Genomic DNA, 27,693 nt, shown 5'->3' on the forward strand with positions numbered 1-27,693 from the left:
AGAGATGTGGTGACCTCTTCTACATATATCTACTAATATGTAGGACCTTCAATGTTCCGAATAACCTATAAAAGTTTGGTTCCATTATTACGATATAAACTTGAATTTAGATTTAATTTACCTTTTTATGTTTTTATAATTCTAATAATTAAAATTCTGAGAATTAGAAAAATAATCAGTAAGTAAACCGAAATTAAAATTAATCTTACATTAATGAAATCGGGTCTGGAAAAAGTTGTCATGGTAAAGATATTATTTTCTATTTACCATTACCTACCGAAAAATAACATCAGATAAAATCTGATATATATGTTCTGGGTGGATTTGAATCCGGAATTTTAGCATAGAGAGCATAGCTCTACACCATGATCATCACTTCTTGCTGCAGAAAATTGGGAAAGAATATTAAAAGCGTTGAGGAATATGTTACTTTCTTTTAATTTTTTTTCTACATCAATATGTCAGTTACGTCCAATGCGACATAATGTAATAACAAATTTATTTAGTGTTAGTCTCAATTTTCAATCGAAAGAGAATATATTATAGGAAAATATATTTATTATATATCGCAATTAGTTCAAGGATTTAATTACGGTATTTTTAAATAATATGATTAATGTCAGCATATGTATAAAATTCGACTAAGACACCTAATTTGTGTATCATGTATCAAACTAGATATTCGTTTTCTAGTTTCGTCACTTCCATTAAACTTTCGCTACAACGTTCTGCTTAAACAATGTGTTTTATATTTTCTCTTTTACCTATTATAATAAGGATTATATTATAAACAGCAGAAATTCTAATTTCCTACTCTTACTTGGCGAAATAAGAATATTTTTCAAACTTTAAATTTCTGCAACGCTATTTTGCAATCGTTTCGTTTACTTCGGATTCCATAAAATTCAACGGCACTTATGTACTGGACAGAAGATAAATAATCAATCAATTACTGCCCGATTGGGATGGATTTTCGCTGAGGTCAGGAAAGTGGTTCACGCGTTGTGTTGGGTAGGAATAAACACAGCAAACCTCCTCCTGCAAAATGAAGAATGGAGTAAAAAAATTAAAAATAAAAATTGAACAAAAAATTGAGAACTAACAAAATATTTGAAACATACCAATTAGAAGAGCCGCCACTATGAAGGTCGGTGCTGGACAATACATATCCAAGAGTTGGGCTATAACGATATTACCAATTATCCCACCAAGACGAGCGGCGACCATCGAGATGGCGATCCCGGTAGCACGCAGTTGTGTCGGAAATACCTCGGTAATGAGACAATCCAATGCTGCATTACCACAACTTATCGCACCACTGAAGATAGCTGACACAGTCAAATTCTGATATTTGTTGTACACAAAATATAAGCCGATCGAGCATAGTCCTGATGAAAATGTACTGAACACTACGGGTAAAATATTTGGAATAATTATTTAAAAAAAAGCTGTAAAATGTTACATTCTGATAATCTTAGATTTGTTCTGTTCAGCTGAATATTTTGCACGATTTATCTTTCCTCTTTTTCTCTCTACAGAAAAAAAAAATGAAAAAGGTGAAAGAAGGATGGTGTAAAAAGTTCAGCTAAAAAAACAAAATCTCTTATTGCTTTCAATTTTCATAAAAATAAGCACCTAGAAAGAATTTACGTCCAAGGCGATCCATTCCCAAAACAGCGATGATATTGGCAGGTATGGCAGACGCTACTGTGATGAGAGATTCCATAAAGACAGAAGCTCCGATTTTATCGGAGCAAACATTCTCGACGCTGTGCGAACCCTTGTTAACAACATAATCGGTAACCTGGCAGATTGAGGCTACTTCGCCTGGTTGATCGCGATGGAACTCGTCGAAACGATTAAACAGCTCAGGGAACCACATCATCAGACCGTAGTAACCGATATGGAAGGTGAAATTAATAACGATCGATATTATTGTGAAGCGAAGTATAGGTGTCACAAATAATTGTCTACTATTCTCCACGATGTCACCCAGCATAGTTTTACACTTGCTCTTTTCTTCGACGTCGTCTTTTACTGGATTTGAGTCTGGATAGTCATCGAGAATTAATTCTTTTACCTATGTAACAAGTTAGAGATATTTTAGAATTACAGACCGAACTTTACTACATAAAAAAATGACGTTGTATTAACAGCATTAACAGACAGCAGTATAATTGAAAATAATCTTGTTAATTCAATGAAACAATTAACGGTATTGATGAAATAAATACATCATGATTTTGCTTTAATAAAATGTTATTTATTTCATTAATCCTGTTGTCACAAACGTGTTTATATTTTTTTTATTATTGTTGGTATGTTGATCACATCATATGTGAAGCTACTAAAATTGTAATAAACTAAGTCCGTCTTCATTTGGGAGTGAAGATATTAGAACTTGGGTGCATTCGGAATTACACACAAAGCGTATGATGCATCGTTTTGTCCTTGCTGTTCATCGAAGAATAAAAAAGGATAGAATGATACCTCATACGCTTCATGCGTAATTCGGATCGCACTTCTTTGAGTAACAACTTCCCGGGAATTTTAAAATCATCAAATTTGTGCTATTGTCGTTATATGTTGTCATAATAATTTATTGGATCACACACAATGCTGTCATATATTGTCGATAAGAGATAACTTTGATGCTATCTTGCGAAGATAGTCGTAAAACAAATGGTAACACATATATACATTGTTGCGTATTTCTTCAATGTCAGTGTATGTGAAATCATTGAAGACAAATATGTTGAAAACATCAGAAGCCATCACAGATTTGCGTAATTTTGCTTAGACACGCTTTGTTATCTGATTATTGAGTAAGCAAGATTATTAAATAAACAAGAATAGACCACTGTTGACTGATACTGTTCAGCAATACAACATTTTTTTCGTGTATTTATATAATGCCACTTACGAATAATTTGTTTAAAATCTAATTACCGTGTAGGAATCGCGTGGTTTGCCGGTGTTAATAACATATATCTTGCGAAAAATTTCAAGTGCCTCTTCGTATTTTCCTGAAGACAAGAGGTATTTGGGAGATTCAGGGAGTAACAGAAGCAATCCCGTTACAACGAATGATGGAATAGCGCAAATCAACAGAAAAATTCGCCAAGAATTGTACGTGAATGTTGTGCTCGTAAAACCCATCTCCCTAGGGATGATCAACCATGCCAAGCCTGTGGATGAAAAGCCAAGATTGTGTGTGTATATATAGATGTACAAGGAGAGAACGTTTATCAATAAAATATTAAAACGTTTAATAAGTTAAACTAGAAAAACCACTATGAATAAATCAAATAAGAAGGACCAAATATGGTCGAAGCTAGATTTTTACCTAATAATATTTGTACGTAAATTTTAAATATATCTATTATTGTAGTTAAATTAACTGCGTATTGATTACTGTCAAACGCAAAACACAATCACATAAACTGGAGCTAACATTACAAACTAAAATAATCGTCAATTTAATAATGATACAAATTATGATTAATCGCGCGACGTCTTTTGCGCCCGATTCCTATTACCCTTTATTCTCTCCAATTTGTATTTAAATTGTAAGGAGTCTTAATTGATTTTAAAATATGTTTTTATATATTAGAATAAATTAAAGATTTTAACGAATTTATTGGCTCGTAGCCCTGCTTCTCTTTATTAGCTTTTAATTGATTTTATTATTATAAGATTTAATAATGTGATACTAATATCATTCTTATTAAATTGATATAGTCAATTTAATTTGTACTATTTTAACTTCAGTTGATTGTGTTTCTGACAGTAGTCGGCGCACAGTCTATATAACTAAAAATTTTATTTAAAATTTACATAGAAATATTATTAAGCATTTAGCTCCATTCTTGATCTCGCGCGTATTTGGTTTCTTTATTTATTCATTTCATATAACTTTTATCTTACCGGCTACGAAAAGGTTCCCCAACGTCCAGAATGCTGCCATGAATGACAGCATGGAACCGCGTTTTGACTTCGGCTGAAATTCAGCGAAGTACGACCAGATGACCGGTCCGCTACCTCCTAGCCTGGAACGTCACTAAATTATTCAACTTTTTCGTTGCTGAGCGAGCACATATTGCGTAGCGCGGCTATATATATCGCAGTTCATAGCAATTACGCGACTTATTTTGGATACTTACGCTGCACCGTTCAGGAAACGGAACAACATGAAGAGCTCATACGTTTGGCTGAAGCTAGAAGCAACAATGCACAGAGCGTTCATGAACGAGATGGCGATCAGGACCTTTCGACGACCGAGAGCGTCCGCTATGGAACCCCAAGCGTACGCTCCGGCCATCATCCCGATAAAGATGATCGAGTTGAGCCATCCTTTTGCTTGAGTGTCGAGCTTCAGATCACATTGTGCACTCGGTAAGATGAAGGACATAGAGATCACGTCCATCTCCTCACTGGTGCTGACAAAGCCGCACACCGCGAGTAGGAAGTAGTGAAACTTGCCATATTCTGTGAATATATAATGAAATAATCATAATCCAGAAAACACTATTTCACAATAATATAATATAACATATACACAGAATAGAATAATAATTAGTTAATAAGTTAAAAGTTAAATAAAAAGTTAAAAAGTTAATAATTTTTAACTGATCTAGTTATTTTTTAATTTTAATTTATTAACTTCTTTTCAGTTAAAAATTTTTTTATTTTTGTAATATTTTAATACTATAAAATTTTAATTAGAAAATTATTTAATCCGATTTTAAATTCTGACCGAGGTAATATTTTTTACAATAAGTTTCTTGCAGGTTTTAAAATGTGCTAATAGCGTTAAATCATAGATCTAATTGAATTTAGGGGAATATTAATATTTCAAATTGATTGTGTTGGAAGATTGAAAATAATCAACTCGCAGTCATTTCTGAGATAAAATTTAAAATACATATATATTAGAGTCTAACATCTAACTTTAGCCGTAAATGGCGCTTTTTCGTATTTATTAAAGAATTAGATAAAGTTCAATGATTGATGAGCACGACACTTATAATGCCAAAAAAATGAACGTGGGAAATTAACGAACTTAGGATCTGCATTTAGTTATTAACGCTAATGCGTCATTGTATCCTTGTTTTACGTAATAAGCGATAAAGATAGATTGACGCAATAGCACTGTTTTTCGAACCTTAGTTGAACACAAAGTTTATGCTTATTAGTAAAAAAAAAACTTTGTTTTACTTCACAAAATTTACAATTAAAATATTAAATTTATCTAATAATCTGTATTATAATTGTTCTATTATTTAAAGTAATTTGATTTTAAGAATAATAAGACATTCTGATTTAATATCTAAATTAAATATTATTTAATTGATTTAATGAAATCAAATTCTTGAGAATTTAATCAAATTCTCAACGGATTGAAATAGATAGAAACGAGTTCGTGTAGTCATCGCCAAATCCAAACTTTTGATTTTTCGAATACTAAAACTTAGTATACGTATAAACTACATATATATAAATAAAAGAATTTAGAAAATATTAGTTGCGGCCCAAAAACGGTTTTAATATGGATGCATTAAATATTTTTTACACTAAATTAAGATTTTCCTACAATGAATGCTTTTTATATTTATAATAACAGTTTATAACTGAATTGCTAAAGAATTTAATAGTATAACAGAGTACTTGAAACTCAAAACTATACCTACTATTCATACGTATGCACAATGCTATTTTTGTAATAAATGTGTTATTTATTTGCGCTTATTTTCGTTATGTATAATTTTATTTCAGTATAAAAGCACACTAACAAACACAGCCACAGTAATATGTACTGTTATCCTAGTTCATCTGAGAAGTTTTAAATAGGATATATCGAAAATGTATAACTTTTCGATACATTGTTGTGAAATGCAAAATTTTATTCCATTGTACAAAAAAAATAGAATATACTCCTGAGTTGTGAATGAAGTTAATTATAGACATGCCGGAACAGCCGGGCACGCGTCCGTGCCCAATTTCAGCATTTTGCCGATCCCTGCTTTAACTGAGTTATTTTTTTATTCATGCCACTTTTAACGTAACTAAATTAATTTTACAAGTCATTAACATTAACTTAATTAAGTTTAAAAAAAAACATTAACTTACCCTGCATACATGTTATATTACATTTAAGGCCATGAGTCAGTAAATAGTCGTAAAAGGTACGTAAAGTAAAAATAGGCTACACATGCGCATTAAGTAAACGCTGGTAAATACACTTCACGTGCCTTTTACGACTATTTACTGATTATTATGTAGGATAAGGAATTCCCCATTTTTACAAATGTTTTTAAAGCGATCTCATTATTCTGTTTTACCCAAATTCTCTTTATTTACAAATGGTATGAAATTTCAACATTTCTCGCTTATAACGTTACGATTTAACAATGACTACTTAAGAGCCGTAAGCTGCTTTTATTTTAGGAGACACAGTCGACACAAACGTTATTCTATATTTCTTCAATGAATAACAAAGATAAAACGATACTTGTCGATTGTATCTCCTAAAAGAAAAGCAGCCTTACATTGTTGAGTGTGAAATTGTAATATTGTTATTATTATGTTACTATTAGTTGATATTTACTAGCCACTAATCAATAGTAGTATTACATCAATATTATAATTCTCCACTTAACAATATGAACGTAATATAAAATATGTATGTAATGGTTATATCATTGAGTAGAAAGTTATAACATTAATTGATATTATGATGTTAGCCAGTTTTTACTAGGAAGCGATATAAAAAATGCTTTAACGATAAACTCACCGCTTAGTTCAATGGCCTTTTCAAAATCAGCTTGAACATAGGATCCCTTCTCTGGATCGAGTGTTTTGCCTTTTAATCCGATACCTGATAATAGGACACAATTAACGATAAATCGTAGATTCAATATGATACACAAAGTGAATGCCGACTTTTACTTGGACTTTATGCTTACAGGCAAGTTCGAGTTCCTTAGAACCGCAACCGTTTAGTCGCTCGTCTTTTACATCACACTCTGCAACACAAAATTGATATCATTAAGAAATTGCTGCTCAGATGGAAATCTAGTGTCTATTTTTATCATTTAACTTTAATCTTGGTTTAATTTCCCATACAACACACAAGTTTGTAGCAACATTGCTGCAATGTTACTGCAATATGCTAGGGAATTGTAAAGTTGCTGCAATGTTGCTGAAATGATATGTATTATTCTTTTCTATTTTCTAAAACCAAAAAAAGATAAAAAATGAGCTAAACCAAAGTTAAAATTAGTTGAGTCGAAACAAAAGTTTGTAGCGCTACAAACTTCAAGATTTAAGCAGTTATAACATCGTCAAACATCAACAAAATTTAAATTTAAAAAATGAGTTTGAAATCTCTATTTTCAAAAAGTCACTATACGTTTTTTGTGAGTTTCTATAAGTTTGATAATATTTATATATGTACAGAAAATTGCAACTGACTAAAATGGGAATTTTCCTTCTCATCTTATGTCGTGTGCCCAAAAAAAGCCTGTTAAAATTTTCGTTTCGACTTTCTAAAATTTTTTTTGTGTTACTAAGTTATCACGGATTAAGTAAAAAAAATGCATTTTGACTTAAATTGCTTGTAACTTCGTTAAAAATCATATTGCGCAATTCAAAAACAGATTCTAAACGCTGAAATTTTACTCTGTCGGATATAATTTCGAATTTCTTTTAAACATGTAAACATGATACAAATGAAGCAATGCTACAAACATTTATTCCAATCTAATCTAATACATAGAAATAGATAGAGGAGATTTGAAAACTGCACGTACTGATATTGCGCTTTGTATCGGGTTCACCTTCTACCATTCTACGATGTCGGCGCGTGTGGGTGAAGCCGTTTGGTTAAAAGAATCAGATATCGAGCCTTTGCGTTCGACAGGAAGCTTTGTCGAATGTCAGGCCGGCGTGGTCGAACAGTGGTTGAAGTCTTTCTGCTGAATCTGCTCTGATCTGCTGCTCGTCGGCGGGGCTGGGCTTCGCGCTCGCTCGTGAACTGAAATAAATCGAACAACAATTAAAATTTTCTAGCTCGCAAGCTTATTGAATAAAGCAAAAGAACAATTTTGTCTTATTCACGCGTGCTGATGCATTAAAAAGAAAAAAAGATATCTTGTTTTTATTGGCTCCCGTCGCTACGTCGTACAGCGGTTATTCGTAATAGAGCTCGGAGAGGCGCGGATGAAATTATACGAATTCATCTAACAACGTTGAGTGTCTATGATGCAATATTCGTAAAGTACTAGTCGTTAGTTCGACACACCAGTGAGTCGACATTCCCGTGTCTGAGCCCGTAATTTTGCGACGAAGCGTTATCGCGTGTTGTCGTTAACGTGAATTCCCGGAGCGAGATTAGCCTCGAAGATAATTGGATTAATCGGGAAAATAGGACCTCGGTAAATCCGAACGATGACCTATCGTAGATCTAGGAATGCAGATCATCCCGGGATCAGCGACTGTCTCTTGATCCCACAGTCTCCTAATAGCAATATTATCACATAAATCAGTCCCGGTATAAGTTGCGCATTCAATTTAAGTAACGCAATTTTTCCGCTAAATACATCGTTACATACACATACAAAATCATCGTTACATCTTGAATTGCGTATATTGGAGACGATGAGTAAGCAGCGTTATTTTGCAATATATCTAAATCATTTGCATTGCATTTCTTGCTCTTCGCTGATCGTGCGATATGTTATTACGGAAAATATTACATATTCGAAGGCGATACATCGTCTTTGGAGCTGTACTTTGAATGTCCTTGATGCACTCGGGAAAAAAAACATCGAACGCGTTTTAAATCCGTGATCCGGTGTGTTTCGCGATCGTTTGAATTATTACTAGTTCCCACAATTCTATTATAAGCAAACGTTACAAGCGATCGTACGTACGTAACACCTCTCGCGCACTAATCTTTACTCGGTACACATCATCAACTACTGGTGGCGATCGCTGCTCATTAACTATCGATGAAATAATGGTGGCGAAGTAGATGTTGTAAATCTTAAACGAATCACCATTATCACTGGAGAGATAGTAAAGAATGAAGTCGTAAATCCGTCGGACATGCGAGGTAATAACATTATTTACGATGAAATCAGTTATACGAGTAACGAAATAAAACGAATCATTTCGTTCAAAGAACAGAAAGCACATTCTAAAAAGTATAGGTAAATATGGATTAATACCATGCAGTGTTTATAGATTCTCATTACTTGATATAAATACCAATATAGTGTATAGATATAAACATCATTGATTTTAAATTCTCACCGCGTACCCGCTTAACGCTAATCATTCATGAAAGGATTAACTTATATTCCTAATATATTGAATATTTCAGAACAGTTACATAAGAATTTTCACAGAATGTTTATTAATAAAATATCTAAAATAGTATATAAATATACTTATTGTTTGTATATATTACGAAAATTACTCATTCACGAGCAGTACACATCTTCATCGAGAGGGCCATCGCGGAAATATATTAACTCGTAAGTAAAAATCACCTGCGAAAGAATGTAAAGACTGCAGCATTTTGCTTATAAAGTGGATTCCTTAAGTTTGACTGTAAGGTGAACAAATTTTTAAACAAAATACATAAAATGTATTGTTGACAAAACAATTTGTTAAAAATTTGTTTAAAGACCACTGAATCTAGAATTTTTAGGAAAATTTTGATTTTGTGGAATATTTTCCGAATATATAGGTAACGATGTATGAATGAAATATTTAACCATATTTGAATGTTACTACACTAATATTAATCAGGGCCATGATTAAACATTTCGGCGCCCGAGCCAAAAAAAATGCGCACCTTCAATAGCAAAAAAAATATAATAAAAACTAATAATAACTAGTGATGTTCAATATACTAACTTAATGTTAATATTAATTTAATAGGAACATAATCGCATTACAGAGATAACAAGAAATAGAAAAAACTTTTTCGTTATATCACACGTACAATCGCAGTAACTTGACTGTTGAGTCTCAAACGATAAGTGGAACAGTCATATCAGAAATTATACGAGTTGCATCTAATATCAAAAAGTTGCATCTAATACCAAACACTGCTCTATATACTAGTAATTACTAAAGTTTTAAAAAATTTGAAAGTAGTCAAAAAACTAACTTACTGACTTCCTAATTTAACTTATCTTTCAAAAGTAACAATTAAAATTCATTTATGAAAAGATCTGTGACTCACGTAAATCGTTCGACTGCTCGTCACAATATTCTTTTATATTTATTTACTTTTACATATTAGGCTATAATACCTAATATAATTCGTAAAATCAATTTTATTTTTTGTATTTTATTTAACTTACTAAAATATATTATTTTAATTAGTTTTCTGTAACCACACACACACACACACACACACACACAGACATTTTAATGTCATTTATTTTTGCTCTTTTCTCAAACGTTTTTTTTAATTTTTACAGATTTTCTGTCATTTTTCTCAATTATCTCAAGAAATTGGACATAATTATAAAGCAAAACGACTTATGAATTCGAAGTCAAAATTGATAAGAAACACTTTCGTATTATGCATTTTTTATTTAAAATAACGCTAAAATAGTCGCAAAATTGTCAATTATATTTTTATCAAAATTTATGTTGTAACACATATATTTCGTTTTTATTTAATACATAACGTTCAATAGCAGGTTACTGTCAGAGACATAGTCGTTAGTAGTGACGCACGTCAGTAGAGAATAAATAAAAATATATAGAAGTTTATATTGTTATTTTTTGTGCCCCCTCAAATTTATTACATAAAATAAGTGCCTAGCTCGCCATATCCTGGTCCTAGCTCTGTCTGTGCAATCATATTTTTACTCCCTCCATTTACAATCTAGGTTTTTTGTTTAATGTTCTTTACTGTTCTAAACTTTCGGAAAATACGAAAAAATTCAAGGTTAACTTTTTAACATCTTTATTACATTTAAAAGATTCGAATTGACCATTACGACTGTCTTAAAAGTCGCTAGATTGGAATATGCTCGCTCGCCTCAGTAGCTGCGATAAAGACAAATAAAAGGCAATTTAAAGAATTCCTATACTTTTAGCGCTATCCAGAACCACGAAGAGAACGCAACAAGATAATGTTCTGTTTTGCTTTTTTATATTTTAGATTCTTTTTATCTTTAACTTTTTTATTTTATTTTGTATTTATTTTGATATTACTGGTATATTAATGAAATATATTTTATATATTAATGGTTTTGTATAATATAATATATTTTGTAATAATATACTTAGCCGAATAATACATTTTGTAAAAAGATGAGAAAGATGATTTAAAAATTATATTTTCTGATCTTAGCTTTCGCGAATATTTCTATATGATCCTTGTAATTGGGAAATTGTCAAATAATTTATTTTTTATTGATACTGTTGTTAAATCGCAGATAATCGTGTCTGCATCATACTTCTCAGATTTTAATTAAATTTTAATTTTAAAAATAAAGCCGTAAATTATATAAATCAATTTTTTATTTTTAATAAATTTATTTATGAACAAGATATAAGTAGAAACGCTTAATTTATGTATAGCATTTTTAATAGGTTGTAGCAGCCAATTAAAAATGTTATATGCTATATTCAGTCAATTTTCTTCTTTCAGAGCGGCTAATTAAAAGCATTGCGCTATACTCTTGTAAATTCAGAATAGGGATATTAGCGATAATGCAAACGGAGCAATTAATTTTTATGTTTTTGTACATTTCAAAAATTATTGATGTTTATTAAAAAATTTTGCACCCCTCCAAATTTTGCTTTATACTGGAGCGTATAGTACTGCCTAGCAACAGCTCTGCAGGTTGCAAATGGAGGTTAACACCAACACGGTGAGAAACATATATATATACAAACAACACTATATGGTATTGATTTTTAGAGCGCACGAGGACGCAAGGAATATTGATGCGCGTATTAGAAGGACGATAAAGAAAATAATGATTTCATTTTACGATATTTGCATTAATTGGATAAGATAAATCATCATACAGCAGTGATACGTATGCCAAATGTGTAAAAAAAAAAAGAAAACACTGACCGTGACAGGACTCGAACCTGCAATCTTCGGATCCGAAGTCCGACGCCTTATCCGTTAGGCCACACGGTCTTATTGAAGGGTTGTTTCTCAAGAGAAGTATTTCATCACTTGGGATGTATTTTAACCCCTTGTTATTATTGATCTACTTCGATATTCGACAAAAGTGAATATTCAAACTTTTGAAGCTCGAGTACTTTTTCGTAATAAAAATTAACGAATATTTAAATATCAAATGCATATAAATTTGCTGATAATGATTTTAATTAAATATTTTATTAGATATATAAAGACGTTGATATTTATTAATATTTTTTTCATATATTTTCTCCTTTAAAAAAATTTAACATATTGCATATATAAATATACATGCACATAATGTACCTCTTTAATGCTATCTAATATTTTTAATGATTATAGAAGAATCGCATTTAATTGAAGAATTTGGACGGTCATTTATATCGCCGATCCTGAAAAGAGAGAAGTTTAACAACGTAATTGTGAAGAAGGCGTTTCAGGGTTTAACACTATTCTAGAAAACGACACGACATCCTGACTCACTAATGAACGAATATCACGCGCATCCCTTCGCGATGTTTCATCGCGACACAGAATCGTTTCCTCCGCGATTAAAATTGCGAGCCTAGCCGTTAAGTTCTCCACATTCGAAGCTTAGGGTAAAAAAAATTACTTAACTTTTTATAAAACTAATATTCAACAAACAGAACATTTCTAAGAACTCTACTATAAATCACAAAGAAGCGATGCGATTATCATAATTATTCGTCATAATATCATAATTAATATCGCGAAGTTGCGGTCAATATGTATAATCAATATTTGATTGAAAAATAGAAATATAGATAAGATATCATTAAACCGGATGTCCTAACGATAAATCTTCTGCTCAATTCTCTATTTTTTTTTTAATGGACATGAGGAAAGTCATTAATTATTCATTGCAACTTTTTCATTTTTCTATCGTATATTCTTATAGCTAAGCTTCAAATTAAAATTTTATTAATAGAAATTTAATCTTTTTTTTTTATATCATTTGCAATTTAAAAGTCAATAGTCGCTTTTGTTAAAGAAAATTGATTTTGAAAGAAAAATAATTGTTATCTATGAGAAGACATACAGTAGTGACTCATCTTATATCGATTATAATTATAGATTGTAATCACAAATTGCAAATAGTAACGAATTATTTCAGAAATTATTATAAGTTTTAAAATCATTTATGTGCTATTAAGCATATGTAAAATGCATTTCTGTTAAATATTACTTAGTCATTGACATTTAGTTTACTCTTAGATTATTATCGTAGCGATGTAAATATTAAAACACAAAATGGAAAATATTTAAATGGCTAATGATAGTCACATGACCGAAAAGATAGAAAAGAATCAATCAAATATGACAAAATCCTCTCAAGTGTTCGAATAACATCGACATTTGTATATGTTGAAAAGTAGAATGAAATCGTTACAAGATACGATTTATAAAGAAAAATTTTGATATAAAATTATAAATTATTATTAATTAGATCTATAAATTATTATTACTTAGAATTATATCTTTCGATCCTTCCTTCATAGAAAAATAAAAATTATAATGTTTGAACACATTTTTTTTTTCTTATTTTTATTTATATTTATTTTATATCGTTTACTGTTTGGTAATGTTACATACCTATTTTTGTTTATGTATACTGAATGTCCACTTAACTTAAAAACCTTAAATAATTTACCTATTTTTCATAGTACGAAAAAATGTTTCAGATAATAATTGAACGGTTTCGAGGAAGACGTATTTTGGTCACGTTGTTTTTTTTCTAGGAGATATAGTATAGATATGAAGGGTACTTCCACTTTTTTGTATGTAATTATATAATTCTTTATAATGATTCCTCTAATTATTCTACATATAAAAGTGTTGAAGTGAAATATTTAAAAAATCATTAGCTTTCGAACTATTTTATACTTTATTTTGATGCATAAAATATTAAATATTTTGTAAACTATTGGTTTTTCTTGGTATCTATATCTTAATATTTTTACATGTAGAATAATTAAAAAAGTCATTATATAAAAATATCATATAATTACATTTTTAAAAAAATGAAGGTAACCTCCATATTCATATAGTGTGCTTCCACCTGGAAAAACAACGTGACCAAAACACGTCCCTCTCGACATCGTTCTACTTTTATCGCGGCGGAAACATTTTTTCGTATCATTAAAAATAAGTAAAATATTCAAGGTTTTTTCAAGTTAAGTGGACCATCCTGTATTCTGACACATTAGGCTTTTTCTGAATACTTATACGAAGTGTTATCTTTGCGCGTATCATACAACTGATACTGTGCTCTTATCGTTAAAAATATAACACGGAGGAAAATTGGAAAAGTATGCATTTTCTTAGTTTCAAAAATGAAACATTCAAATGTTTATCCTTCACATTTTGCAAACTCATATACTTAAAACGTGCATTCTTTTAAATATGAACCTTTTTAAAATGAAGGTAGACATTTATATTAGTAAGATATAATTTAACATCTTATGTTTATATAAATACAATATACAAATCGTTAGCTTAAAGAAAAAAAATATATATACATATATATATATATACTAATGCACGATTAATTCGATTGCATTCAATACATAAAAATCGATATACTGGTCAGTAAAATTTGTTCGTGACATGTAAGAATGAATTATCATAAATTGTATCTTTGTAAGAGAAAAGGCAACCTCTATACACACACACACACACACACACACACACACACACACACACACACACACACACACACACACACACACACACACACACACACACACACACACACACACACACACACACACACACACACAAGATGTCCTGAAATTTGAAGGTAATATTATTGCGTGAAACTTTATGAAACATATATATATATATATATTATATAATAAAAGTGTAAAGCTCTTTTTCCATGAAAAAGTTTTTTAAGTATAATTTTTTTACATTTTTTTTTGTGAAATACCTTCTTAAGTATAAACGTTTAAAATTTGACTAATCGTTGGTAATAAGCGTTGGTTAAAAAGTCTGTCATGTGACCGTTGCGTGATATTAATAAACAAAATATTGCTATTATCGCACGAATATATGACTTTAAACAACGTTTATGATTTTTGATTAATCAAAGTTTAAACGTTTATACTTAAAAAATATTCTACAGAAAGAAATGGCTTACACTTTTATCACTTAATATATTTTTCACGAAATTTTACGCTACAGTAATATTAACTATAATAATCTATATGTAAAAGGACTTTTCCTCAACCTAATATGTATATGTAGGTATATATTTGTTTTTCTCTCATGAAGATACAATTTATAGTAATTCATTCTCACATGTCATGAACAAACTCTACTGTTCGGTATATTAATTTTTATACATTAAATGGAAATCAAATCAATCAAAAAATAATAAAGATAAGACTAATATTCATCTTATTTTTATTTTAAGCAAACGAGTTAAATTAGAAATAAAATAAATATAAGTTTAATGTACAATGTATTAGCGTATATATACATTTAGTTATTTTTTTAAATAATAGATTTATAAAAAAAATTTTATAATAATCCGAGTCCAATTTTCAACCAAGATAATAAAATTCATAGATTTTAGGATACTCTTATCAACATCAGAATATAAAGATTAAATAAGATATATTATGAACATCAATTTAATTTGTAATATTACTATTTTAGTTCTGGTAGAATTGCACTTCAAGACTGAAACTAAAGTGCGCAGTTTGAGTGTAATTTAAAAAATTTACACAAAATTATTTCAACACTAAGGATCCATCTTGACCGTTTAAAGCTTTTATTTCTAATTCGTTGTGTGGTCACATTATGGTCTTATAAGACATTGTATTTTTTTTAAATAAAAACTATTTTGTTTATGGAGATATTATAATGACTTAAACAAATGCTTTAAAATATTTTTTTAGATATTTTTAATTATAGTTCTATATTTTTTTAAATAAAATATATTTTACATATATATATACTTATTTTATTACAATTTTGTAAAAATGTGATAAATTATTTTATGATAAATTCAATTAATGTGCAATAAGTGTGATTTCGATAATTATTAATAAAATATATTATCACGTATAAGATCAAAATAACAAAATATCTTCAATAAAAATGTTTATCATAGCAATATTTTAAATAAAAATAGAAAAAATACGCTTTTATTAAATATATTTATTTTTCCACTTATAGACAGTTGGTAGTAAAAGTACACTGTACATTTCTATTGTCACTAGTATTTATTATAGAAGAACTAATGTAGCTTGAATCGTGCATATATATATATATATATATATATATATCTTTTTAAAATATCGAATTGAAGAGAGAGATGCTGATATGATTCAATTCTTTCTAACGGAACATAAATGCTAAAAATCAAGAAATGCACAATCTATATTTCTATAATCTATATCTAATACTCTTAGTATGTCATGAAGACCTAACAGCAATACAAGTGACAGTATCTCAAATGATTATCGAAAATTACATGTTGTATGTACACCATTAAATAATTATTGTTATTTATTATCATAAAATATCTTACAAAATTATGATAAAATAGATATCCATTTAAATTCTCTTTAAAAACTGATAAAAACACTTTAAAAAATAATAATTAAAATATTTATTAATTAATAATTAAATAATTTTGTTTAAGTCATTATAGGATACCATACATGGCGGGGAAATAACGTATTAATACTATTAAATATTAATTAATAACAAGCTGATTAAAAATAATCTTGTTGATTCAATAGCAATTAATTCAACAGATATATTATGCTCTTAGTTTTGTAAAAAAATGTTATGTGTTTCATTAATGCTGTTATAGAATTAATAAGATTATTTTCAGTTAAACTATTATTAGCTAATACTGTTAATACATTATTTTTTGTGTGTTAATTTTTTTAATTAAAATAAATTTTATTAAATTTTTTAAAATGCATTTTTTATTAAAATTTTTTTATAATTCGATTATTTAATAAAATAACTGAGTGTATACACATGTAAACTAAATACTCTATGTATACATCGGGCCTATAATTCTTATAATTTTTAATACAAAAATGTATAAAAATAATTACTTTTCAAACATTCCTTTTAAAAAATATTTAATGTTTCTTACAAACAAGAAAAATAAGAATAGTTAGCTTAAATTATAATTATCGTTATAACAATTAATGTAATTATATATGTAAAAGAATATTTTATTTTCTATAGAGGGCAGATTCTTCAATCGCTTCATCCTGATAAAGCTATATAATTAGTTGTGAGCTTGCATTTTGTGTATATATTGTTAAGTAGTAGTCTCTGAAGCTTATGGAAAGTCAAACTGCGTCTTAAATTTTGCATCAACATCTTCGAACTCCCGGCTAACAATACTAATTTTTAATGCTAATACGCGAAAACGAAACGAGGTCGAGTTCCATGAAGAGCTCAAAGTGGCACGCACATTAAAGAATACTGCACTAAAGAATCAAATAATTTGTACGTACGTAGAATTACGGTCATCTCAATCATAAGTATCATAGTCTCACTTTTTCGACAAAATCAGTAGAAGAAAATACATAGAATATTTGAAATAACGCTCGCGTCATACTTGTTAGACGATGGCACAGAATTTAGGTTCAACGTTCTTATTAATTATTCATTAATTAAAGTGATTAGACGCCACACACACAGTGTTAATTGTGTATCGAAAAGTTGTATCAGAAGAATTGCCAAGTGTGGAAACTAATTTTTTGAAAGATTTTAACGAAATTAACCGCCTTTCATAATCACTATTCTTGATGAAAAATAAAAATCTAGTCGACGTTAATCCGATTAAAACGAAGATTAAAATAATATCTACATTCATTAAAAACGTTTTACTAATTCCTACGACGAAAATGAGACTATTTATAGAGAAAAAGAAGAAGTGATTAAATACCAATAAATTTGGGTACCAATGATTTTAATATTACGAACACGAGAATGATACGCATGCTCTTGAAACTCACTTTGATATGACGTTTCTTAATCAAAGCCCGCGTGTGTACACTCTTCCTTCTGAAAGGATTCGATGGAACGTTTTTTTCGTGAAAAATACTTGCTATCCCACAGAGTTCTACAGATCGTATGATTTTTCCTGTATGTTTGCGAACTCCTCGAAGGATGATATCTCTTGCACTGATGTCAAATTTTCGTGACATGTGTTGTAATCACTTACAAATTCTCGTAAATTTCCGCCGTCTTGTGTGAGAAAGAGACCATATTTCACTCAAGCAAGCATATCACACAATCGTGAAATATCTTAACATTCTTAGTAATATATCATGGCGCAACCCACGCACCTTCCACAAAGTATTTTAGCGATAGAAAATTATTGTTATCGAAAATTACTGCTACAATTTGTCAGTAAATACAAGACGATATGAGTCAAACGTGGTTATAAACGATAATTTTCGTAATGGTTTTCGACAGCGCGACTGGACTTTTCGGGGACGCACCTGGATACATCTGCGGGATGTGGTAATCACACGTGTGACCCACGAGACCCGGGATTCCCGATGTTGATTAAATGTTCGGTTAACCGTGCCTCGCCCGATCGCGTCAAGTCAGACGAGTCGCAAGTTCGACATTTGTCGCTCGGCAATGACGCTTGACCTACGAAGCTTGCGAACGAAACGATCGAGTGTCGGAGCGTTGAAACGCTAAAGGAGAACTACCTGCTATCTCCCACTAATATGAACCAATATACTCGGCGAGCGAGTAGTGGCCATTGTTTCTGACTATACGGTGCGCTGGAGGGGCGGAGACATATGTGCAAGGACGAGTGTATCCTTCGCGGGGGCTGAGTCTTTTACAGCTTGGAAATTTTTCGAGCAAGCGAGCTTATTTGCGACATCGCTATACCGTCAATTACTGGTAAGGCATTGCGCTTTAAAAAAAATAAATAAATAAAGAATAACCGGCGAGTGTGTGGTGTACAACTGATGTACGCGAACCACGACAGTCATGACGTACCGACCTCGCTGTGACTGGAGCAAGGATCACTACTCCTCGGCGAGATCGAAGGTTATTGTAAAAATACCGGACGCTGCGACCCAATATCTATAGGATCAAGGCATTTGAATATAAATATAAAGAAAAGGAGGACGTAACGAACGCGCGTGTGTTGCGAGCGTGTTGCCGCGTGCGCATATTATAATTAATCAAACGAATTATTGTCGCGATCCAACCCTCTATAAACCAACATCAAGATCCTCGGAAAGCGGTTTCAACCGGTTATGTAAACGTCAGGGAATAAACTGTGGTAGCGGTTTCAACCGGTTACAACTTAAAGAAATGAATCGTCTGCATTGCCGTACTGAAAGAGGAAGGGAATCACATGACACGAATCATTTTCGGTACTACTTTGTTTGCCGGACATTTTTAGATTTTCATGCTGAACGAAAAGTTTTCACCTGGGACGCTTGTCGCGCCTTTGACCAAACATTGGCCTACCGTACAATGATCTTCGAATAAACGAGAGAACATGTACGCTGCCAATTGTATTTTTAACCGTCCAACAGACTGTAACTTATCGCTTATTGATTTTTTTGGTAAAGAGTAATTTCATTGGAAAATGTATTCTCGCGCAGCCTCTTTGCGCCTTTTTATTAGCCCTTTTGCAAAAACTATCCTTTATGCAAAACTACGGTTAGTCTGCCTTAGCCTTTTTGCAAAAAGGCTGATTTCGCAAAATGACATATTCACAGTCTTGACCAGTATTTGCGTGTTTTTCTAAATCCAAATGTAAATTAGACAAGTCTTTGTAAATTCAAGATTCTTGAAGAACTCTTGTATGTCTTTTTTATTAAAAAATTTTCAATTCTGAATTCTGAAAATTAATAACCTCGACACACCCAAACTTGCCTGATAATTTTTTAGATGATAATTTTACACATGTATAATTATTACTTAAAAATTATCATGTCCTAGCAAGTAAGTTGACGTCATTTGTTGTTACTATCGTCTTTAACGTCATTTTGACGCCAAAAATGATAACAAATAATATCGGCTTGTTTACTAAGCTTTAGCAAGTTTGGATGTATTGTGGTTTAGTTTTTATTTAAAAACATTTAAAATTCACAAAAATTCACATTTCTTATTAAAATAGACATACACATTTCTTGAAGCTTAAATACTCATACAATTTATGTTTGGATTTTAAATTTATGCGTATACAGATAAGTATCATTCTATTGCTAAAAAAGGTAATTGCTTAATTTACTTTTTTCTTTTCAGTAGCAGTTATATTTAACAAAAAATATTTTCTTGATAATAACCTGAAAATATATTTATTACAAATGTTGGGGAAAATCTCATTATTATCAAAACAAGAATTAATTTTTCTAAAGAATATTATAAAATTGATTGAACAAGCGTCTAAACAAATCAATTTTGTTTTAATTTAATAATCTTGATTTGAGAGAGAGAGAGAGAGAGAGAGAGAGAGAGAGAGAGAGAGAGAGAAGTGTTAAACTTACTCTCTACAATTTAGAATATATGTATGTTAAATAAATTTGATGTTTGTAATGAACTGATGATATAGATTTGCGGATATATGAATTTTTAAAATACTTGGAAGAAGAAATTATCACTTGCATAGAGTATGTATTTTTCTGTGCGTATATCGTTGTTACGTAAAAGAAGCTATATTGAAATATATAATATAGAAAAATATATAATAAAAATTCTAGCACTCAGATTCTATCACATACAATTGTGGAGCGAATAATTATAAAAAACCAAACATTATTTAGTACAGACATTTTTAATTGATATAACAAGCTCGAGTTGTTTCAGAATCGTTGACTTTTTTTTGTTGACGCATCATTTTGAAATGTAATGCGTCTCAAGAGTAATAATAACGATTTAAAAACAAAAATAACAATTGAAAAATATAAATAATTAAACAAACAAATGAGAGAGACTTACCAAGTATGAGAGTTGCGAAGCTTTGCGAAGTGTTCGCCCGAATTGGGGAACTACCAAGGTGACATGAGAAATCACAAAGCTTATATAGGGCGCGAAGACACTTCGGGATCCCCACCCTGATCCCAGCAGAATACATTGCGGAATGATTTCTATCACGCGTAGTGTTATGTCGTGGCGCAAATAAGAGAAGAAAGGAGAACGTGGCTCACGAATCGTGACTCGAACGCACTGAATCTTCTATCCCGAGAAACAGGGCGTTCGCGTATTGCATCGGCAAATGTGAATTATCTTTGATAAGGTGGCATCGTTTACAGATTTCTCCAAGACGATAAAAATCGGTATGAATTATTTGCCATCCTGTATAACATCATTTTATCGTGCATTCATCCGGCTTCGTGCCGGTGGACGAAACATGTTCCACGTGCGTGGACGCTCGTGCATGACAGGCCGCGTTAACGCTTAATTTCACGTTTCCACTTTTTCGTTCTATTGCGCAATCTTTCCATCTCGCGAAGACATCCCGCGTTCATGCGTCTCCACACATTGTGTGGCACACATCTGTCAATGATAACGTCGTAACGTGAAAGTATGTGTGTATACGTGTGTGTATTCCGCCATGATAAACACCGTAACATTGATAAATTAACACATGGAAAATTACTCCATTTGCCTCCGCCGAATTTCTTTGTTTACCTTAACGAGCAATCATACCGGAACCGAATATTATACTATTCTATAAAGATACTATTCTATGTATCTCTTCGTGCTCAAAATTTATTCCATTACTCATATTAGAATTAGAGTAATAAGAATATGACGCACAAAAGTTCTACACGCACAGTTTTTCGCGGATTCATTTGACGTAATGCATTTTTTATTATGGATATACCTATATTGGTTGCACATATTAAATGTAACATCTTACATCGTGATACTACATTATATTTTCGCTCCTCTCGATTTTCGAATAAACTGCGCCGCCTGTTGACAAAATGCTACAAATAGAAAGACCGAAATAAATCAATGATAACGCTCGATGAAAAGTGATTACGTTGTATTTATTCTGTATGTTAGACCTGTGCGCGATTTACTTCACATTACTTTGCATTACATATTTTGTGTTTCGCTTTTACACGTCCGGTTTAATTAACCCATTAAGTATTAGGAAATTCTTTTTTATTTAAAAACTTTATTGTTATTTGACTGGTCTATAAAAAAAATTATATCAATTTATTCTCTTTAAAACTCTACAAAGAAATATAGACAAAATCATTGATTTGTTGAATACTTGTTAAAAAGGTAAGGATGGTTTATTTTTTTTATTTGACAACTTTCATCTTTATTATACTGGAACTTGTGTGAGAATATATTACGATATTTTTCGTAAAAATAACTGGAAAATGAGTCAAGGCATTCATACATGTTATTTGTAATTTTTTTCTCTGATAGTTTACTTGTAATTTTTTTAAATAACACTATCCATACAGTACATTTTATCTGAAAGATATCCTGAATACTTAAGATACTCTTCTTTAAAGAACGTGCTCTGAACGACTTTAAGAAATTTCTTGAAGATCTGTACTGTATAAGTATATATTGAATCTTTTTTGCTAATTTTTGTTCGTATATACTAACTACAGTCTTGACTCTCGTGTATCAAGTGTCTTTTGTTCTATTATTACTCATTCTTTATCTTTACTTTCATTTTTAACATCTCTACTTCAGCGTCGATTAGAAAAGTGTCAGAAAAAGTAATTCTTTTACCCCTAAATGTAAATTGCAAATCTACAAATTTTAAGAGGATTTTTTTTATACGGATTTAAATCAAAACTTTTAGAGTTAAAAGTGTTTTGGGACTTAACGGTTTTTAACACAGTACCATAATTTTAAAACTGTATGCAACCCTAATATCATATTGATCTGCTAGACTAGAGATTGAGATTGAGATTGGATTGGAATTTAATCAATGAAAGCAAAGTTCACTAAACTTGAGATTGGATTTCTTTTTCTTCTTATTAGTTAAATTCCAATCGAATCTCAATCTCAATCTCTGTCTGATCACAACTCTAAAATAATTGTACTTAAAGTGTAAATAAGTTATAAAATGTAAGTTATAAAATGTAAATTATATTTCAAAATGTTAAATTTATATTTTGTCTACCTAGTGATTTTAAATAGATTAAGAAAAGCGAAATTGTTCAGTTAATTATGTTACACGCACGAGTTTACGGAAAATTCACAAAAATAATTATAAAGAGTGTTTACAATTATAAATTGATTCTTCTGTTGAACTTCTTCAGGAATTTTATTTATTGTTTCGTTGAAATTATATAGAAGGTCTAAAATAAAATACATATTATGATTGATTAATATTTTATAGAAACGAAGAAAAAATGTGAGAAAACTCTTAGAGGAAATTTTTAGAGGAAAATACGTAGTTAATTACGTGTACACGCTGCGCAGTAGTGGTATTAATTATTTACGTTTATCTACTTTAAAAAGATGCATATTGATACGAGAGATTTGTACCAAAAGAAATTGCGATAATTGCACGAATGTTTGTCGTACGTCTTAACCGTGAGACTTAACAGAGCGTTTTAAATCAAAGAGCAATCTGCAGCTTGCCGCGCGAATTATACTACTCTTTGACTCTCGTGAATCACGTTGCTTTTGTAATAGTAATCGCAGTTTAACCCTTTCGCACGAGGATTAATTTTAAACCAAGATGTAGAGCATGGACTGCGCCATTCGTACCCGAATAGTATATCAAATGTGATCAATAAAAATGAGAAGAAGGAAGTGTGAAAACGGCCAATTTTCTTTTCTTTTTAACATATTGATTAGTCGAATAGAAAGAGACACATAATCTTCGCATTTTATATCTTTTTTATTTTTGAAAATCAATTTTATATACGGATGATGCAGTCCATTCTTTATGCGTTTAGTTTTAAGGAAGTCTCCTTTCCACTCCGTTCAGCGAACGATTCATCGTCTTGTTTATCATCGTTCAATCTACGATATGATCACAATCGCTCTCAAACGATTTTAATGCACATTCTTTCAGTAAAGATAATACCATGCGAAAACGCATGCTTTCATCACGAAAGTTTCCAAGACGAAATTTAATACTGCACCGCCTCACGAGGTACCGCTGAAAATCACGTTGCACTGTTTATCGTTGACGTCACGTGCCGATTGATATATGACAGTCGCGTAATTGATTGTATGTAGTACACACACACACACATGTAACCGCGTCGTTTTTCATCGTTAGACTATCATCGACACGCGTTCACCATCATCCCCTTACTTATCTTCTCTTCTTAAATCCGACGCGTCTTCTGTACATTTTTCTCTTAATTTAGGAGCCTCGCGATTCTTTTACAAAATCTTATATCACCTAAGTGATATACGGAAAAATCTGAATTTGCATTGTAAAGACGATTATTTACAATGGCGTTATATAATAGATAGCGTATTATGCATGCGTGCAATCAACAACGTCTGTCCTTGTTGGTCGGACGCGCTCTTAAGGATGTGACGCATGAACGCGATGCGTACGGATACCTTCTTGCTATATAAAAGTACACGCAAAGACGCACAAAAGAAAGGGAAGAGGAAAAGGAAAGAAAGAGAGATACATTATCAGTCAAAAGTTCGAAATCTTACATAAAATTTAAGATCATTTTAATGAAATGTCTCTTAAAATCCTTATCTTACTCATGTATTTTTTTTATTTGGAGATAAATAGGCATTATATTTAACACAGTTGTGTTAATTGCCATAGCATTGTTTAATTCCAAGAAAATGAGCAATAGTTATAAAATCTGTTTTCTTTTCTCAAAACTGAGCTGTCGCCTATTTTAAAATATATAAATAAAAGAATCTTTCATTTTATACGAAAAAATAAATAACTAGATTATAAAAAAAAAAAAATAATTAGATGCAAGGGTAGTTACTTTGACGTAAAAAGTGCCTAATACGTTTTAATATTTCTTTTGTAAAAAATTTTTATTAGAATTTTTAATTATTTTATGTTATATGATTATTATTTTTTGTTTTATATTATTTTTATCTCATAAAACAATTAATAAAATAATGAAAATGTGTAATGTATTAAAGCATCCAAGATCCAAGATATAATGCATTAAATTACAAAGCATAAGTTTAACTTTGTTTTAACAGATACATGAAAGACCGATTTTGCTGAAGTAAAAATTTAAGTAGATCGAAGTATAACTTTACTGAACTATTAAAATAATTATATAGGAAACCTCAAACACATGATGATACTGCAAAAAATGTTGATATTGTAGCAATCAGCTTTGAGTATTTTACATAATTATTTTGATAATTAACAAAATTATTTTTAGACCTGTATTTGGTTACTGGTATTTTAATGCTTCAACAAAACGTTTTTTTCTGTTAACATATTTCCAATTAATGATATTCATATAGTCCAACTTTTAGCTGGCAGTGTATGTGAATAAATGATCAATGCTGACGATGATATCTCATCTTTACGAGATATTAATTAATTGTAGCGCTTATCCACACTCTCCTATATATCCGGATCGACCAGTGTAATCTGGATCAATATGTGCGATCAAGTTGGATCACACGCCTGACCACGCGATTCTCGCTTAACTGCCCGTTTTGAACGAGATATTTTTTTTCTGTGTTATACTTATGTATATATATACACCTCATTACGCTCCTTGGTGCTGTAAATAAAAAAACGCGTATGGCGATAAATCTGCCAGAGACAGAACAAGATGTCGATATCTTCAGGTAAACATATTCACATTCAGCTTAAATCGGAAGGGCGTTTTGAAGGGTGAGGATCATTGAGATATATCCCCTTCTGTTGCTAGGTTGGAAGATTTTTCCTAAATTTGGAGGGAAATTTTTGGAGGACTTTTTGGAAGGAAAATACAAAAAAAAAATCTAAATTACGGCTAAAATGTTGAAGAAATGACAATATATGGGGATGACTGTCGAAGAGACCTGGCAGCACCGATCCACCCTTCAATTTCCGTATTCTCCGTATTTCCTCACGACGCATGCTGCGTATGCACGCGCGGCCGCGAATGCAGGCCAAATTATGCGCGCATACGAGCGAATGTTAGCTCGTGCTGCGCGAATTAAATGCAGTGACTCATCCAGAATGCTGACGTCATGATCGGCGTGCTCGAGGGGCAATCAACCGGCAAGAGATGCAAAAACGTGTTGCGGATCTGTAGCGAGCGCCGCCGTAAGTGCCTGACCGTACCATCGCGTGGGTATATCGGCGTTGTCCGAGAGTACTATGCAGGAAATTCCTGGCGCGGCGAGGAAGAGGCGCGATCGCGCGAGAGCTCTAAGGGGCTCGGAGGGAAACCGTACTACTCGCACTACTCGCGCACTACTCGCGCGCCCGCGCATCAAGACTGTCCTTTGTCCTCGGACTTTGTCCTCTAATTTAACTCTCGTCTTTTTTCTCAGATAACCACGGCGAACTGTGTGTCTTAAGTAACAAATATTTGGACTACTGATTTCACAAGCTTAATCATGTACCTAGAATTGCTTTATCAACGTAATTTCGCTCCGTTTAGCGAGCAATACAAAGACGTTGAATGCCTGCGTTACTAAAATTGTCGTTCGTTGCGTCTCCATTGGAGGGGAGGAAACGTTCTGTCACACCTTCTGTCGTAAAAATGAAATTTACGGTGAGAAGATTGACAGAACGCAGTCAAGTAGTAATAAGAATCAACGTGAACGTCAAACGACGTTTCCAGAAGTACAACTACATAAAAGTATCGTAAGAATGTTAACGAGCGGAAGATTTCTTTTAATGAAATCTGATAAATATCAAAAAGGTTATTTTTGCAAAAATATCTAATTGATTAAAAATTTTTAATTTATAGTTAAAACCTTCTTTTAAGGCCCAGAATGTTATTCTTTCTGAAGCAAAAACCAAAGACGATTCTATTAACTAAGAATCTGAATGTAAAATGTGTTTCGTTGTTTCCGGGACATGAAATCTTGGATTTTGTGGATTTCAATGTATCTCAAAGAATGGAGATTTACTGAGGATTGCGAATTAAAGATTAGAATTCAACCAATTCGAATGAAACGGATCAAAATTAAAATTACCTGATTGGTCGAATTCTAGAACTTGCAATCCTCAATCGCCAATGTATAGTGTGACACGGGTATCAAGGTCTGTTCTGTTCTTTTCAACTGAACTTCTTTTCTCTTTTCCTCTCCACGTTGGAGAGTCTCTCCGCGCGCGGTGCAAGAAGTTTAACTGAAAAGAACGGATCTTCAGTTATGATATACAAATAACGGACTCACCTAATCATAATATCTCGAAACGGGACGATGTCGAACCAGCGGAAGCTCATTCAACAAAGAGAAGATACAAGCAAACGGCGTGAACGAACTCTCCGAATCACCTCGTCCACCGCGCTGGATGTCACTTCTACTTTCTACGGTGGTGTCAAACACGCGCGACTTGACGACGCGTCCATAGAGACATAACTAAATCA

General features: G+C 31.4%; 1 protein-coding gene and 1 non-coding gene across 5 annotated transcripts; both read right to left on the reverse strand.

Moving 5' to 3' along the window:
* Positions 1-419: 419 nt before the first annotated feature.
* Positions 420-27,668, reverse strand: LOC108778323 (synaptic vesicle glycoprotein 2B). 4 transcript variants are annotated; one of them, XM_018545465.1, is made up of 10 exons: positions 27,500-27,668; positions 7,812-8,035; positions 6,966-7,025; positions 6,794-6,877; positions 4,164-4,488; positions 3,928-4,049; positions 2,950-3,188; positions 1,636-2,080; positions 1,122-1,409; positions 420-1,038 (listed from the first exon to the last, which is right to left on the reverse strand). In XM_018545465.1, exons 2-10 carry the CDS (start codon positions 7,846-7,848, stop codon positions 983-985), a joined length of 1,656 nt encoding a protein of 551 aa, XP_018400967.1. In that variant the 5' UTR covers positions 7,849-8,035; positions 27,500-27,668; the 3' UTR covers positions 420-982. The 4 variants fall into 4 exon arrangements, with proteins under 4 accessions (XP_018400967.1, XP_018400966.1, XP_018400969.1 ...); XM_018545464.1 differs by lacking the exon at positions 27,500-27,668 and adding an exon at positions 21,164-21,210; XM_018545467.1 differs by lacking the exon at positions 27,500-27,668 and adding an exon at positions 18,691-18,880.
* On the reverse strand, positions 12,109-12,181 carry TRNAR-UCG (transfer RNA arginine (anticodon UCG)). The gene has a single exon. It is a non-coding gene; the product is annotated as a tRNA-Arg (tRNA).
* Positions 27,669-27,693: the final 25 nt, after the last annotated feature.

Source organism: Cyphomyrmex costatus, unplaced genomic scaffold (genome assembly GCF_001594065.2).
Source record: "Cyphomyrmex costatus isolate MS0001 unplaced genomic scaffold, Ccosl1.0 scaffold5, whole genome shotgun sequence".
NCBI classification, from domain to species: Eukaryota; Metazoa; Arthropoda; class Insecta; order Hymenoptera; family Formicidae; genus Cyphomyrmex; species Cyphomyrmex costatus.